This window comes from Pempheris klunzingeri, chromosome 6 (assembly GCF_042242105.1).
Source record: "Pempheris klunzingeri isolate RE-2024b chromosome 6, fPemKlu1.hap1, whole genome shotgun sequence".
Taxonomy (NCBI): Eukaryota; Metazoa; Chordata; class Actinopteri; order Acropomatiformes; family Pempheridae; genus Pempheris; species Pempheris klunzingeri.
Window position 1 is genome coordinate 9448289 of NC_092017.1, and position 18457 is coordinate 9466745.

The 18457-nt window shown below is 43.1% G+C and overlaps 1 protein-coding gene across 1 annotated transcript; it reads left to right on the forward strand.

Moving 5' to 3' along the window:
* The first annotated feature begins 1449 nt into the window (after positions 1 to 1449).
* Positions 1450 to 17376, forward strand: LOC139202258 (cytochrome P450 2J4-like). Its single transcript, XM_070831646.1, has 9 exons — positions 1450 to 1874; positions 9433 to 9595; positions 9718 to 9867; positions 10294 to 10454; positions 10960 to 11136; positions 11236 to 11374; positions 12049 to 12236; positions 16628 to 16769; positions 17014 to 17376. Exons 1-9 carry the CDS (start codon positions 1674 to 1676, stop codon positions 17187 to 17189), a joined length of 1497 nt encoding a protein of 498 aa, XP_070687747.1. The 5' UTR covers positions 1450 to 1673; the 3' UTR covers positions 17190 to 17376.
* The last annotated feature ends 1081 nt before the right edge of the window (positions 17377 to 18457 follow it).

Sequence of the window (18457 nt, forward strand, 5' to 3'; positions counted from 1 at the left end):
AGTCCTGATAGTCAACACTGTAACATACATTAAATAGAGACTACAAATGGAGACTATATATGGACTTGGAGTGGATGGACGGCTGGAGCATTTTAACATTTCTCGCTTCTGGCATTTGGCTGACTTTGAGCAGATAATATTGCCAGAAACACTTCAGAATTCATCCTTTGCGATGTTGTAATGCCCAGATAAGTGCAAGTTTCTCCTTTTCAATTATGGAATATTTCACCTGAAAAGGGTTACATTTTTTTTTGTAGAAACTAGTAGAAAGGTCATTCCACACCACTGATATCACACTGATGCAAGACTACACCTGCATCTACATCACTTTGATCCATGCTTGGACGTGCAAGAACAGGAGGAGAACAAACAGCATGTAAATGTTAAATGCTTGCTGGCAGGAAGCTGACCAAGCGTACTTTGCTTTTCCTTTTAGCAAATTTGTCAAAGCAGTTAACGCAGTCAAGAATTGTTACAAAAACAGTGGTAGTAACCAGCAAGACCCAGAAGCTTCTCATGTTCCTTCTTAGTTGATGGGGCTGAATACTGCTCAATGGCTTTTCACTGGCTGCGTGATCCCCTGCCAGACTTTTCCACGAGTAAACAAGGGGACGTCCAGCTAGAAGACAAGGATTCTGTAATAACATTCTCAAGAATACACTTTATCTCAGAGTCCATCACCTTGTGCTTTTCCTTAGATACAGAGTAAAAAAGCTGCCAAATTGGTGGCGCTTCACCTACATCACTGTCATGCTATAAATGTGGCTTGGCTTGTTGTCTCATTAAACAAACACAGATAACTATTAATAAGCACAGACAGCTCAGTGCATGTTTCCTCAGGCAGATGGCCAAACCCAGCCTCCAGACAACGCAATGTCTCTCTTTAACTTTCCTCGCATCAGGTGACGCAACCCCATCATCCTCCTGTGTAGAGGAAGAATTAACAGTATTCCCCACAGTAGCAACCACTGAACCTGGTTTATCACACTCTTAACACTCCTTACTACTAGGTGCACACAGCAGTGATGTATAATATGGTTTCAGAGGATTTACACTGAAAAGTTGGGAGTTTTTTTTATTCTTCAGCATTGACAGCAAATAGCTTTTATCTGAAACCTGGTGTAAAACTGTAAACGGCCCAGTGAACTTGGCAAAACTCAACATGTGTCTGAATTTTTCCCATGACCCAAACCTCTGGTGGTACACCTCAGGCACCAACTCGTGCACCTTTAATATTGCAGAGACAACCATTCACATTCACACTCATACTCACACCTACGGGCAATTTAGAGTCACCAGTTAACCTGCATGTCTTTGGACTGTAGGAGAAAACCCCACACACTTTGAGTACATATTGATGCTAATACTTTTGTATGTTTAAATTTTGACTAAAGAACTTAGTTGTAGCAGATTATTTCTACACTATGGCGATGCCACTTACATAACATAAATACTTACATAAATAAAAGATAAATACAAGTTTTGAGATTTGAGTCACTGAAGGGCATGTATGTTTGCGCTTTTACTCTGAAGGTCAGGTACACAAACCGGAAGCCTTATCCTGTTATTATCCTGGTTCTGGTACAAAGTCATGCAGTGAACTCACCTGACTGAGCCCAGTTTACTCCTGACAGTCAACACTGAAACGTAAAATAGGATAAATACGTCGACAAATGGGGACTTTATTCGGAGCACTGGGGCTGGAGTGGATGGACGGCTGGAGCATTTTAGTATTTCTGTGTGTTTTTCTATTGTTGACTGATGTTTTGAAGAACAGAGTGCCGACAAACTTTCCTCCTGGACCCTGGGCTCTTCCTTTTATTGGAGACCTTCATCGATTAGACGCCTCCAGAATCCACCTGCAGTTTACAGAGGTGTGTATCACTGTCAGTATAAAGTGTCCAATAGTGGAACATAACTAAGTACATTCACTGAAGTACAGGACTTATGTACAAATCTGCAGACTTGTACTTTAAACTAGTGCAAAACAACATGACTAATTTATTTCTTTTCACTTTAAGTTCCAGATTTGGTGATTTTGTTTTAAATTATTTCAATCATATATATGTAATTTTCAAGTTTGAACTGTTGGTTGGACAAACCAAACCAAACAATTAATCGATTAATGAGGGGAAACAAACAGAAGATTAATTCATAATGAAAACAGTCGCTTTACTTACTACAACCAACTACAGTAAAATCCTGCTTTCATAAAAAGTATTATAATAATCATCTAATTCTAAACAGTATAACAATCACAGAGGACATTTTTCTGCATTGACTACCTTTGCCTTTAATAGTTTATTGCATTTATACTTGCATACGTTTAATAAGTAACATTTTCAATGCAGGAATTTTACAGGCACCACAGTATTTTCACAATCAGGTATTAGATTGCAAGTCACTGCATCAAATGTTATCTAGATACACTGATAATGTTAAACTGTAGTGTATTGAGTCCACATTGTTATGACTGAGCTCTTAGGCCATAAAAAAAGGAGGGAAAGACACACAGTTGTACCTGGAATAACAAACAAACATATTTATTTACACAAAAAGCAACAGAATTCATTGACTATATGTATGAAATGATCAATCAGTGTTAGCGCATGAATGTGTGTGGTGTTTTGTAAAATAAAAATGCTCTATTTGGAAAAATGCCCTGCCTTGATTTCTCTAAACCCACTATCATATGAGGAACTTATTGCTACTCTCAGGAATGTGTTGCATGGGACAGTCAAGAGACTAGTTGGATGTCATTCGCTGGGAGACCACAACCTGGGCCAATTGTGAAATGAAATGTATTGCTGCATTCCTCTATGGGGATTATGAAAACGACTTAGAGAGAGTGCAACATTTAGTACAAAGTGAGGAGGTGTGCTTTCAAGATTTTACATACATGAACTGGTCTTTGTGTTGTCAATGGAAGCCGCACATCAGAGAGGAGCAAGTCATCAAGGTTATCCTCAAGAATAGCAATTCAAAATCAATCACAAGCCAGCTCCCAAGCCATAGAGTGTACACTGTTGATGGGCTGGTCCAACTTGGTCAACAACTGGAAAAATGCAGGGATAATTAACTCATACATGAGCAAAGACTACAATACATCTCTAAACCACAAACACGAAAGGATAGTTCTTCAGAAGCTACTCCCAAACCTCCATGCCTGTTCTGTTGGCGTTGCAAGGGGGCACGTGCTCCTGCTACAAGTCAGTTTGCTGAAAATGGAAAAAAAGGAAGGGGAAATCAAACTTTTTCTAGACCAGGGTGACATCTTATTGTCAGCACCATAACACATTCTGGGTTAGACCCTTTAAAGGTTGAAACTCCTCCATTTCCAAATAGCTCACCTCAAATCCAACATCCCTTAAAATGCGTGCCACTTGTTGATACTGTCCTTGACGCTGAGGCCTTGGAATGGTAGGGCTGTTGAGGATACTGGCTCCTCCTTCACATTACTGAACTAAGGTTTATGAACAGTCATTAAAGACACACAGAAACAGAGTGACGCCTTGGACTGAGGGTCCCATTTACTTGGCGGATGAAGTACCAAAACAACCATTGGGTCACAGTGAGGTAGAGTACACTCTACATGGTAACACCTGGAGTCAGTCGATTGCTGTGCTGCATTCTGAAACTTGCATTTACATGCATACTTGACTTCCTCTTCCAGAGTGGTATGCAAAATGGATATTTCCAATAATACAAACTGGTTCAAAACCAATGAACAAGAAAAATTCCATTTACAAATGGAAACCTCAAATTAACAGTAACCTACTCAATACTGTGCATTCTTCTCTGCTGTGACTACATCCAGCCTTTCTTCTACTCGCGATGGAGCCATCTCTGAATTATTCGGATTGGATGTTTACTCTGGGCCAGAGGGCCAAAAATGCAGTTGTTAAAACAACTTAAAGGAAATGTGGATGTCTGCAGTATGCATTTGGGTCACATTGACCTTCTTCAGCACAAGAGCCTCATTACACAAGATGTACCAGTTGGACAAAAAACATATTATGTGTTCCCTACAAAAACCCAGGCGATGGAAAGACTTGTTGACAAAATGTTGTTAGATGAAAACATCAAACCCTCATAACCACTCCATTCTAAAGACGACAGGTGTGGATCCCAGATTCTGTGTTGACTTCAGGAAGTTGAACTCTGCAACACTGGATGATGCATATCCATTACAGACAATACAGGAATGTCTGGACTGTCTGGATAGAGCCAAGATTTTCAACATCCTGAATCTCAACACTTGATACTGCCAGGTCAACAGGGATTCTGAAAGCAGGGAAAATGCTGTGGGCCTGTACCAATTCAAGATCATACCTTTTGGACCCAAAAATGCCCAGGCAACCTTTCAGCGGCTAATGGAGTTGGCACTAGGGAGACTCAGAGGAATGATCTGTTTGGTTTGTTTGTCTCCAACAACATTTTCAAACTTCCAAGCAATGTTCAACAAACCCAGACAAGCAAAGCTTACCGTGAACATGAGCAAGAGTTGCTTCTTCTGCTAATCCTTCAAATTCCTTCGGCACATTGTGTCTGCTGTTGGCATTCAGGTGGACCCTGAGAAGACCAAGGCGCTTGAGGAATATCCAGTACCTAACATTCAGAAATCTCTGCAGAAATTTCTAGGAATAGCGTGGTGGTATCATAGATTTGTGCCTTAATTTTCTCAAATCATAGAGCCAGTCATCACCCTGAAGAGGAAGGCACTAAGTTCAAGTGGACTACTGAATGTCAAACTGACTTGAACATCTGAACTTCAACTTACCTTTCATGGTCTATACGGATGCCAGGCCTGGGAGTGGTGCTAATCAAGCAGACAGGGTTCAGTTCTGCCTTTGGCAGTAAGAGCTTAACAAGACTGAGAAATGATTCCCCCACCTTTCCCAACCTATCTGTGTAACTATGCTAGCTACCTGAAGATGAGGCCATATGAAAGGCCTAGCAGGAAGACCCTCATATTCAAGAGCTGTACCTGTCTGTTCTAGGGAAAGGAGAAGTTGTTGTGAATGCATCTACCATCCCGGAGGACATAGGATACAGAGTAGTCAAAGTTGTACATACCTGAGCCTTGTCATCATCAACTTCTACATAGGTTCCATGCTGATCTGGTATAAAACCTACAAAGGAATGAGATTGGAGTGGACCTGGTGGGTGCATTTCCAAGAAGCCACAAGAGGAATTTACACTTACTGTTTTAGTCGAATACTATTCCCAATCGGTTGAGCTTTTTCCCCTGAGAAATGCTACAGTGGAGTTGGTGTCAAATACTCATCCAGGATATCCTAACCTGTAGGGGGGTCACTGAATACATCCTCTTGGACCAAGGCCTGCAGTTCATTGTCAACATCTTCACAGAAACCTGCAAATAATGGAACCAGAACCACAAAATAATTAATGCCTACCATCCACAAACCAATCTGTCAGAGAGAACAAACAAAACATTGATAGCAGCACAATCACAATTAAAGCTGCAAGCAGCGTTGGAGGGCCCTCGCACCTCCGTGCACGTCGTGGCGTGCGGCGGCTCCGTCCTGTTGCTGGACTCCGACCCTTCCACGCAATAAAACAGGGATTTTACCGAACAGAACATCAGTGCTTCTCTTCTACAGCTGACTCAATCAGTGAGTTTGTTTATGTCATTGTGTTACTTTGATGCTTTTAATGGTTAGTTTGGATCCAAAGAAATATTTATATAGCACACAACAACACAAACATACTAACCGAATGAGGCAGCAGCAGAGCAGCAGCTTCCTGTGTTCTGTGTGGTAAAATCCCTGTTTTAGTGAATGTAGTCTGGTGTGTGTGCAGAGAGCGATATAACGGCTGTTTGTGATTAAACCAAAAGGATCCTCCAGGTCTCTCTCTGTAGGGATCCTTTCCATGATGCTGTCACACACTTAGAGTAACACTCTGAGCCAGTGGATCAAACAAGCACTTTTAGTGGACCTACTGTGATCAGGTGCAGTTGGCAGTCGACTGAGGCTGGACCAATTATTTTTTTTTTTTTAAGTTCCACTTTAATGTCTGACTGAGCTGCAGTGAAACGAGCAAAGCTTCAGTGTGACTGCAGGATCAGTTGGTTCTGTCATGAGGAAACCAGCTGGAGGTTCCTGCAGGGAGACTCTGACCCATGTGACGACATGACACCTCATCGCTTCACACCGTCGCATACTAAAAGCAGAAGATGGGCCGCATCACATGACACATGCGTAAATCCTGATCACACACCTGAACACAACACAAGCTGATTTGTAACGCTGCAGTAGGAAATATTACATTATAATTCTGGTTGAAATAACCCATTTTGTCACTGCAATATTTATTTGAAGGTTTCCTTTAAAAACAGTGCTGTTCCCTTTGTGTTTAGATTTTTTTTGGCCTGTAAATGCACCAGTGATAATATCTAATTATATGAAAACACACTTTGTCAGTGACTCCTCAATTTAAAAGAAGAGCTGGAGCCGGAGGCAGGACGTGGTTAGCCTAGCTTAGCATAAAGAGTGGAAGCAGGGGGAAACAGCCAGCCTGGATCTGTCCAGAGTTCAAAAACACACCTGTGAACACCTCTAAAACTCATAGACAAAAACACGTTGTGTCTGCGTTGAGTGTGAACACAAACAGAAATGTTAAAATAACACAGTGGTTTCAGGGTGAGTTACGTGCTGGAGTGACCTCATCTCACTCTTGGAGAGAAAGCTAAATAGCACATTTCTGAAAATGTTGAACTGTTTCTTCATGCTACAATTAGACAATTAAATTAAAATGACATGTCATTTTATTATATGATACATATTATTATATTATAATATTATTTTTATGTGCAACATTCAATCAAATCAGATCAGCTGATACTCAGTAAACTGAGGAACAGATCAGATCCTGACCGACGGATCGCTCCCGTCTGCCAGGACATGAAACTGAACCTCCGTGCTGAGTGTCTTGTTTCACGCCTCCTTGTTTTTCTGCTTCTTGTTCTTGTACTGGCGGCAGTGTTTCGGTGTTAGAGCTTTCTTGAAGCGCCTCCACAAAGACGGCTGGCCGGTGACTTGGCCCTCTCTCAGTGGGGCGACCTCATCAGTGACTTGGCCCTCCCCCAGTGGGGCGACCTCGTCAGTGACTTGGCCCTTCCCCCGTGGGGTGACCTTGTCAGTGACCTGGGCCTCTTCAAGTGGGGCGACCTCCTTGTTGACTTGGGCCTCCTCCTTTGGGGCGACCTCTTTGGTGACTTGGGCCTCCTCCTTTGGGGCGACCTCCTTGTTGACTTGGGTCACCTCCAGTGGGGCGACCTCTTCGGTGACTTGGGCCTCCTCAAGTGGGGCGACCTCTTCGGTGACTTGGGCCTCCTCAAGTGGGGCGACCTCTTCGGTGACTTGGGTCTCCTCCAGTTAATTGTGACAAGTTTGAAAGTACGCTGAAATGTACACTGAAGTTACAGCAATTTCCTGTTCCATGGCGAACAGCGTTGCCATGGTGACAGCGTCTGACAAAACGTCAAGAGCTTCATAACTTTGTATCATCCATGTCTTGGGAATGTTTGGATCAAATTTGAGTGTCTGTGGTTAGCCTGCTGAGAGAGAGAGACGTCCAAGAAAAAAAACATGCACTTCCTCCCGCCACTAGGTGGCGCTATGACTATTGTTCAAAATGGGCATGTACATGTCTTCAGAGCTGGACAGTCATCAAACTGTATAAATTTGAAGATAGGACCTTGTACAGTGGAGTTACAGCACGTTAAATGCTCATGGTGAAGGAAAATGTATTATTGAAAATCGCTGCGTCGTCACGGCAACAACTTTTGACGGAGACACACAGTTTTCACTACAGACCAACGTCAACGTCTTGAGGCTTCCCTGACAAAATTTGAAGTGGATTTGATCAACTGGCTGGTCTTGAGCCATCATAATGTAAAACATAGCATTTCCTGTTGCCACTAGGTGGCGCTATGACTGTGAATGAATATTAACATGTAGACGTCTTCAGAGCGGGACTCTCATCAGACATGTGAAGTTTGGTGCTGATTGGATCATGTACAGTCAAGTTATTAACAACTTCCTGTTTCATGGCGAGTCATGGCGAGACACTGAACTTTGACAGCTCGCCACGCCCAAACCGTTAAAGTTTTGCAGAGACCTTTAATAACTTTTCATCGTTGATGACTTCTTTACCAGCTGACCGAGTTTGAAGTCGATCGCTTGAACCCCCTCGGACTAGTTCGTTCATTTACGTCCCCTGTAAATCACCAAAAATGCATGAAAAATATGGCCGACTTCCTGTTGGGTTGAGGTCATCGCTCCAAGAGACTTTTTTGTTCGTCTTGAAGAGATATATGAACCCTCCGAATTTCGCACATGTACATAAAATGCAGTTCCGGGGCTGAGTTTAGGTGGCGCTACAGAGCCATTTTGTCACACCCATTTGCGAAACCTATGAAATACGTAATTTTTCACCACGACTGAATTTTCTGCAAACTTTCATGACTTTTCGTGCATGTTCAGGCCCCCAAAAATGCAATTCATTTGCCTAAAGAAGAAGAAGAAGAAGAAGAATTCCTTGCATTTCAACTATGTTTTTGGCCCCCTGGTCTCCTGGTTTTTTTCATTTCTCATATTTTTTTGAGGCCTACCTGCTCGAGGCCTATGAGGTCCGTACACCTCTTCTTAGGGTTAGTACCCAGTTCTTGGGTACTGGCCTGTTTCCTCCCTTGCACATTTTTCCCCCACGCAGTTTCAATAGGGTCCTCGCACCGCTTGGTGCTCGGGCCCTAACTAGTGCATCTGCATTAAAGGGTTCAAGATAATCAGTTTGTTTTTTTATGGTGCTGTGTCGTCCTGTGTAGCGGTGAACTAAATAAGTTGAAAATACTGACTCACAAAATCACACCGTTACAAGCTAACTTCATAAGAGATATTCTAAGAAGTGAAGCTTATTGTAAATAGCCTAATTTCCCCCTCTACTACCTGGTGGCACAGGGGAAAAGAGAAAGAACATCTCTTGCCGACCACCCAAAGTACCCACGTCTTATCCCATGTCGCTGTGCCTTCTCATCAGTAAACACAGTTGGCCAGGTAGTGGTACCATATACTGCATCCTTTAGCATCAGATGTTTTAGACCAGATCACCAAAGATATGTGACAGGCAAACCAGTCCATCGCAGACCACAAAAGCAGGAGTTTCCTCATCATGTGTGAGGCCAAATTGCCAGAAGAGCTTTAACATATGAGCTGAACACATGTTATGCCATCTTTGATGACCTCAACAAATCCAGAGATCATACATGAAATAGTGGCCCACATCAATCAGGTGCATTTTTATGCTGTAACCCTTTAATTTATTTATTCATTGATTGATTGGTTTATTTATTTGTTTGTTTATTAACTCAGTCTTGAACTGAATCGCCTGTCTGCTCTCTGTGTTCAGTTTGCAGAGAAATATGGAAACATATTCAGCCTTCGGCTCTTTGGTGGAAGGATTGTGGTCCTTAATAGCTACAAACTTGTGAGAGAGGCCCTGATGGAAAGAGGAGAGGACTACATAGATCGCCCGAGCATGCCAATTTTTGATGCAATGTTTGGGAATAAAGGTAGTGTGAGTTGTGTTTGTTAGTTAGGGCAGTAGCATCAGACTGACACCTTATGAGTCATTTAGCTAGTTATACTCACTTCCACTTACTTTTGGTTTAATGCTGTTCTGTGTTTCCAAAAGGTCTGGTGTTATCAAATGGCAATGCATGGAAGCAGCAGAGGAGATTTGCTCTTCACACACTCAGAAACTTTGGTTTGGGCAAGAAGACCTTGGAGCCATCCATCCAGCAGGAGTGCCAATATCTCACAGAGGCTTTTGCCCTTCAGCAAGGCACTAAACAAATCTTCTTTTTCCACAAGCAACAACTAATCAGCTAATGCTTCTTAACCAGTTAACCAGTTGTGCCTTGATAACATAACATGATTTAATGAAAATGTGATTTCTCTTTAACCAATCATTTTTGCTCCAACTCAGCAACACAGAAGCATGCACCAACACTGTGGAGCACTTCAGACTTTAACCATGCACCTTAGATCGTGTGCATGGGACTTTCTATTCACTGCTTCATTAACTAAGGGACCAAACCTGTTTGCTTTATTTTGGCAGTGGTTGGCACTCTGCAGATATATGTATCTAATCCTCCCTAATCACAATCATACATAATCAATAGTCTTCTACGTGTGACTCACCACACATATTTATGTTTCAATGCAAAGTTTCTTTGTGTCTTATCTACATTCTGTATTTATTTTCTAGGCGTGCCTTTTAACGTCCAGTCCCTGATAAACAATGCTGCGTCCAACATCATCTGCTGCCTGGTGTTTGGAGAACGCTTTGAGTACACTGACAAGCAGTACCAGAGTATTCTTCAGATGTTCAATGAAATGATGCACTTACAGACCAATTGGTGGATACAGGTGATCTATAATGAACATGACATTTAATGAGACAAACATAAAAAGGCATTAGATGATCTAAAATGTTTAAGTATTGATGGAAGAAATATTCCAATTCTTTATTAAAGTAAAAGCATTAATACAACAATGTGAAAATACTATTCAGGTGCCTCAGAGTTGGACAGTAAGCCAGTATGCATAATATCAGAACCCTGAACCTGAAGCAGCTAAATGGAATTCAGCCATCTTTAACTTAATTATTTACAACCGTGCTTTTCCAACTGTGACATGTCAAAATGTCTCCTATCAAAAGAGGCCTTTTGCCGTAATAGTGCTGGTGTGTATAATGACATGAGTAATGGCTCTGTTTAGGGGTGAGCTATATGGATAAAATCCACTATCACAATATGTGCGATGTTATATTGCGACACTGATGGGAACGTCTAGCGAAAATGAATTAGTTTTGTGACAGCCTCCTCCTGTCTGTCGTTCAAGATGATCTGGTCACTGTCCTCATGCTCTGTAGGTTTATAACACATTTCCCTGGCTGATGAAGTGGCTGCCTGGACCTCACCGGAGGATATTCACTATTCTACAAAAGCTAATTGACTTTGTAGAAATCAAGATCAAAGAGCACAGAGAGAGCCATGACCCCACCTCACCAAGAGACTACATCGACTGCTTCCTCACAGAGATGGGAAAGGTGAGTGTTTTCATGCGTCTCTGCTGTGTTTGTTTACTTTGCATTTTCTAATGAAATATGTCGACTGATGATAGAAACTGTCTTTTGTGTTATTGATAGAAGGAGGACGAAGATTCTGGTTTTGATTCAAAGAATTTGGCTATTTGCACTCTGGACCTGTTTGGTGCTGGGACTGAAACTACCACCACTACTTTACGCTGGGGACTGCTGTACATGATCTACTATCCTCACATACAAGGTGTGTGTATTATCCGTCCTGCCACATGCCTGAATTTTTTTGAAAGCATCTTGACATGGTTTTGCAGTGTCAAGGTCACGGGTCAGTGTTGTAATGGGAGAGTAAGTGTGTTGGATGTCCTGCATTTAATTTTGTCCTTTGTCGTTTACGCATGTAATAATAAGATGTGCACAAAATAAGTGTGCACACAAAATTAACTTCCATTTCATGACACATTTTAGTGAATCATTGTGGATATGAACGCTTTATGCCTTGCAGCACTTCCACCCCCTATACATCCCCACATTGCTGGTGGTTGTTTCTCAGCTGTTGTGTTTGTAAAGCTCCTACTGAAGCTATTGAGCTTGAGTGTTTGAGTGCATACGTGGGGGAGGTGGGGCTGTGCAGCGTGTGCATGAGCAGTGATTGACACCGTTAGAAACTCCCCCACTCTGATTGGTTGTTTTTGTTCAGGCCTGGTGGATTCTTGCCAATGACATTAGGAGCACTAGGAGGAGCCGGAGGAAGCAGATTTTTTCACAGATTATCTGTCTCATGTACTATTGTCAGGATACAGTGTCAGTTTTAGCCAATATGACATGTTGTCTATTGAAGCCTTTTCTAATGAATGTGATTTTACGACATGTGTTTACATTATCTAAGACAGCAGTGTTTCATGTTTTCACTGTGTGCAGAGAGAGTCCAGGCTGAGATGGATACTGTCATTGGCTCATCCAGACAGCCGTCTCTGACTGACAGAGAAAACATGCCCTATACTAATGCAGTCATCCATGAAATCCAGAGAATGGCCAACATCCTTCCCCTCAATGCGATCCGCATGGCAAGCAAAGACAGTACGCTTGACAAGTACACAATCCCAAAGGTACATGATGCACATGTGAGAAAGAGTTACTTAATGTGAGCATTTTGTGTATTGTTGGTCTTCCAAGCTGGATTTCCAGGCAGCATACGTTTTGAATGCAGTGCTTTTCAGCTACCAACTCAAAAACCATCCTTTTCCACATTTATGATAACCGTAGGGCTAAAACATACAAAACCACTGTTCCACCAAGACTGAATGAGAAAAACTTACTTGAACAAGGAGTGAAGGTATCATACTTTCGAACCAGAGAAAGTACATTTCTGCAGTACTTTCGAAGTGACAGCAGCTTTGTGTTTTGCCATAACATTTATTTGGTGCAGTCCCTATTGGGCATTCTGTCTGTCTTCGTGAAGAACATGGAGATGTAAAGAGAGTCACTGAGTTATTGCAATATGACAAACACAATTGGATCATCTGTGTTGACCTTAAAATGGTGTGCTTCCTTCTTGGTCAGCAACGTGGGTACACAAAGTATCCCTGCTTTCTCTGTATGTGGGATAGCAGAGCTCGAGAGAAGCACTGGGTTGAGACAAATTGGCCTCCAAGATCTGATCTTACACCTGGAGATCCCAATATTCTACATGAGCCACTTGTTGACAGGAAGAAAATAATATGCCCACCTCTGCACATAAAACTAGGTCTCATGAAGCAATTTGTAAAAGCATTGCCAACTGATGGCGGCTGTTTCAAGTACATCATCTTGCAATTTCCTGGACTGTCAATTGAAAAAATCAAGGCCGGTGTGTTTGATGGTCCACAAATTCGGCAGCTCATCAAAGATGAACAGTTCACCGGGACTATGTCAGACCTTGAGAAGAATGCTTGGTTATCATTCAAAGACGTCGTCAAGAACTTTCTTGGAAATACACGTGCAAGTAATTACACAGAAATTGTTCAGAAACTATTGGAGAGCTACAAAGCGCTTGGTTGCAACATGAGTATTAAACTACATTTTCTGCATTGCCATCTTGCCAGCTTTCCGGAAAATCTTGGTGCTGTTAGCGATGAGCAAGGTGAACGATTTCACCAAGATTTGAAGGTTATGGAAGAACGTTATCAGGGTAGATGGGATGTACATATGATTGCTGACTATTGTTGGAGCATCAAACATGATAGTCCTCAAGTTGAACACTCCAGAAAGAGCTATAAACGTAAATTTTTACCTTAACTACTTGCACACAATTATAATTACAGTAGCCATATCCTTTGTAAAAACATAATAGTGTTAAGTAAACATTGCAGTCATGCCTGTTTCTTTCATATTTCATTGTATGTCAATATTTGAAAATTTTTATAAAACAAGCACATATCTGTTAAGTACAGTATTTTTCATATTTTTTAAGAAAACGGGGATCCTATAGTTCAAAAACTTGACGTGATAGAGAAAAACTGAGATCAGTTTTGGATTCAGCACCCAAAAATAAGTTAAAATTTAGAGTTACCAATTAACCTAGCATGTCTTTTGGATTGTGGGAGGAAGCCAGAGTACCCGGAGAGAACCACGCTAGCATGGGGAGAACATGCAGACTTCACACAGAAAGATTCCAGGTTCAAACCGGGATTCGAACCTGGATATAACAGTGCTAACCACCGCACCACCATGCTGCCCTCCACAGTGAAACTTAAACCACAATTAACCTTTGCAAACTGTGTATTCAGGTTTTAACAAAATTGGGGGTATTGAACAATTATTCCAACTTTATGGGCAACAGTGCATATATATATATATTAGGACTGGGCAAGTTAACGCGTTATTATCACATTAACGCATTAATTAATAAGTCCATGTGTTGGAGTTTACCTCGGTGAACGAGAGGGTCGCGTCCCTGCGCCTTCGGGTCGGGGACAGGTCTCTTACTGTGGTTTCGGCCTAAGGGCCGAACAGCAGTACAGTCCCTGGGAGGGGTGCTGGATGGTGCGCCAACTGGGGACTCCATTGTTCTACTGGGGGACTTCAACGCTCATGTGGGCAGCGACAGTGAGACCTGGAGGGGCGTGATTGGGAGGAACAACCTCCCCGATCTGAACCCGAGCTGTGTTCTGTTGTTGGACTTCTGTGCTAGTCACAGATTGTCCATAATGAACACCATGTTCAAACACAAGGGCGTCCATTGATGCATGTGGCACCAGGACGTCCTAGGCCGGAGGTCGATGATCGACTTCGTTGTCGTGTCATCTGAACTCCGTCCGTGTGTTTTGGACACTCGGGTGAAGAGAGGGGCTGAGCTGTCAACTGATCATCACCTGATGGTGAGTTGGATCCGCTGGAAGATCCGAGGAGGAGACTCGGCAGGCCCAAGCGTATCGTGAAGGTCTGTTGGGAACGTCAGGCGGAACCCGCTGTCGCTGCGGTTTTCAACTCCCACCTCCAGGAGAGCTTCTCACAGATCCCTGGGGAGGTTGGAGATATTGAGTCCGAGTGGACCATGTTCTCCACCTCCATTGTTGGCGCGGCCGCTCGAAGCTGTGGTCGTAAGGTCTCTGGTGCCTGTCGTGGTGGCAACCCCCGAACCCTGTGGTGGACGGCGGAAGTAAGGGATGCCGGCCAAGCGTGCTGCAGCCCGGGCGGTAGCGGAGGCCAAAACTCGGGCCTGGGAGGAGTTCGGGGAGGCCATGGAGGAGGACTACCGGTCGGCCTCGAGGAAATTCTGGCAAACTGTCCGGCGCCTCAGGAGGGGGAAGCAGCACCCCACCCACACTGTAGAGCTGTTGACCTCAACTGGGGATGTCGTCGGGCGGTGGAAGGAATACTTCGAGGATCTCCTCAATCCCACCGCCAGGTCTTCCATTGAGGAGGCAGAGGCTGGGGACTCAGAAGTGGACTCGTCCATCACCCAAGCCGAAGTCACCGAGGTGGTCAGAAAGCTCCTCGGTGGCAGGGCACTGGGGGTGGACGAGATCTGCCCTGAATACCTCAAGTCTCTGGATGTGCAGGGACTGTCTTGGTTGACACGTCTCTGTAACATCGCCTGGCGGTCGGGGACAGTGCCTCTGGAATGGCAGACCGGGGTGGCGGTCCCTCTTTTTAAGAAGGGGGACTGGAGGGTGTGTTCCAACTATAGGGGGATCACACTCCTCAGCCTCCCCGGGAAAGTTTATTCCAGGGTACTGGAGAGGAGGATACGGCCGATAGTCGAACCTTGGATCCAGGAGGAACAATGCGGGTTCCGTCCCGGTCGCGGAACACTGGACCAGCTCCACACTCTCCATTGGGTGCTCGAGGGTTCATGGGAGTTCGCCCAACCAGTCCACATGTGCTTTGTGGACTTTGAGAAGGCATTCGACCGTGTCCCTCGTGGCATCTTGTGGGGGGTGCTTCAGGAGTATGGGGTCCGGGGCCCTTTGTTAAGGGCTGTCCGGTCCCTGTATGACCGGAGTAGGAGTCTGGTTCGTATTGCCGGCAGTAAGTCAGACCTGTTCCCAGTGCATATTGGACTCCGGCAGGGCTGCCCTTTGTCACTGGTTCTGTTCATTATTTTTATGGACAGAATTTCTAGGCACAGCCAGGGGCCGGAGGGGGTCTGGTTTGGGGACCTCATGATAGCATCTCTGCTTTTTGCGGATGATGTTGTCATGTTGGCTTCAGCGAGCCGAGACCTCCAATGTGCACTGGGGCAGTTTGCAGCCGAGTGTGAAGCGGCTGGGATGAGAATCATCACCTCCAAGTCCAAGGCCATGGTTCTCGACCGGAAAAAGGTGGTTTGCCCTCTCCGGGTCGGTGGAGAGTCCTTGCCTCAAGTGGAGGAGTTCAAGTATCTCGGGGTCTTGTTCACGAGTGGGGGAAAGATGGAGCGTGAGATCGACAGGCGGATCGGTGCAGCGTCTGCAGTGATGCGATCACTGTATCGGTCCGTTGTGGTGAAGAGGGAGCTCAGCCAAAAGGCAAAGCTCTCGATTTACCGGTCAATCTACGTTCCTACCCTCACCTATGGTCATGAGCTTTGGGTCATGATCGAAAGAACGAGATCACGAATACAAGCGGCTGAAATTTCCTCCGCAGGGTGGCTGGGTGCACCCTTAGAGATAGGGTGAGGAGCTCAGCCATCCGGGAGGAGCTCGGAGTAGAGCCGCTGCTCCTCCACATCGAGGTTGGTTGTAATTGTTTATTATGGCATTTCTAATATTTCATTGTTAAACCTTTAGTGAGCCTTTTTGTTGCATCTTTGCTCATTTATAGTTTTAATGATTGTATTATTTGTATTAATGATTGTATTATTTTTTATTATGGCTATTTCATCAACTGTTGTTTTCAAGGTTGAAAATGAACCTTGAAGTCCAACTTTGTAATTTCTTCATTTTCATCTGTTTTGTGTACTAAAACAAACTGACTAGAAAAAAAATCTGAAAAAAAGATGTTTGATTTACTCTTCTCATCAATAACACTTCCTCAGGGCACCGGGATCATGGCCATGCTGAACTCAGTTCTGCGTGATGAGTCGGTGTGGGAAACTCCACACTCTTTCAATCCTCAGCATTTTCTGGACCAGGACAGCAAATTTAGGAAGAGAGAGACTTTCATCCCTTTTTCAGCAGGTTAGTCAGTAGTTACTGACCTTTAAAGCCCAGTTATGAACTACAAACCAAGTGCTTCACTGAAGAAAATGGAAAAAGATCTCTAACTAACTGTTCACAATAGTTGGGAGAGGATCAGACTCCATGTTCTACTGTAGTTTATGGTGGCTTCGGAGTTTGAGCTGCAGCAATATAACATGGTCAAACAGAATCCCTTAAAAAGTGCGTGTGAATACTGTGAATCTGTTGTATTGTGTGTCCTCAGGTAAGCGTATGTGTCTTGGAGAGCAGCTGGCCAGGATGGAGTTATTCCTCTTCTTTACCTGCCTCCTTCAGAGGTTTTCTTTCTCTGCACTCTCTGGAGAGCAGCTCAGTCTGGAGTTCCAGATGGGATCTATTCTCAGTCCCAAACCTTACCGCCTCTGTGCCGTACCACGCTGAACCACCAACAACCTCAAACTGAACCATCTCTATTTGAATTTAAATATATCAACAATATATCATTCTATCTATCTAATATATAAATATCCGTTACAGTATTCTTTTTCTATAGTGTGAGTAAAACATAATTTGGAAGCATATTTCTTCATCTCAATCAATAGGCCTTCAATAAACCTTCAGATCACGAATGTATTCAAATATTCAATAAAATTCTTAACTTCTTCACTTTTTGCAAAGACTACTGGAAACCATATTCCTTATTTCCTTTCAACAGCACTCTGGATTTGTCAGATTTGTTAAAACTTGATATGTGTAATAAATGATACTGAGATTTGATTCATGCCTCTCATTTATAAGGCTATATGTTAGTATTCACACTGTGGTGTCAGACTGAGGTTTGGCAGGTGAGAAAAACACAGTTTGTTAGGTGGTTCAGTCAAGTTCTGTGAGTATGAAGTTCCTGTGACAGAAAATTTAAATTAACAATTTCACCTATATTTGAAACATTAAGTACCAGACTCTGTCACTTCCCATATAGGCGTTAGCTATTTTTCTTAAATTGAACTTTTGACATTTTATGTCACTTCTCAAGATGATCAAGGCTCAAGCTTGAGGTCTCTTTTATCTTTTCATGAACATGCTCCTCCTTCAGCTTCTGGGTTTTCCCTGTAAAACTTTTGAAGTTAGAAATGGAAAATAACCAAAAGGAGAAATCACAAAAACAAGAGTAACTTGAGAATGTCTGTCTCTTATCTTTCATCAAACACAGTCGTCACTGGTACTCGGAGGGACTAAAAACATAAGCAACCAGCCGAATGATTTTCTTTTTTTTTTAATTTGAAGTGAACTCTTTCAGACTAAAAGTGTAAGTTTGTTTTACCAACCTAAGTACTTAAAGGACAGAGGATGTACATTTACTGTCAGTTCAGAGACAACAGTTATATTGACTTAAATTATACTGTAATGTTTTTGATTGATTCAGCAAATTTAGAGTTACTGTAGAGATTGAAGGACTAATGGAAACAAATTGAGGTTCTTGTGATCTTCTTCAAAGACAACCCTGTATGTTACATGCTGGGTTGATCACTTGGTTATGTGCTAACAGCTGCATGTTTAATGAGAGCAGGTGGTGAAGCACACTGACATTTCAAGTCAACTGAACCTTTGTGGTAATGACAAACAGGTAACCGAAGTAGGGCACCAAAGTACTGAAGCTAATTCTCAGAGTTTCTGCATTTTCCAAAATACCACCGAACTAGGTCACTGTC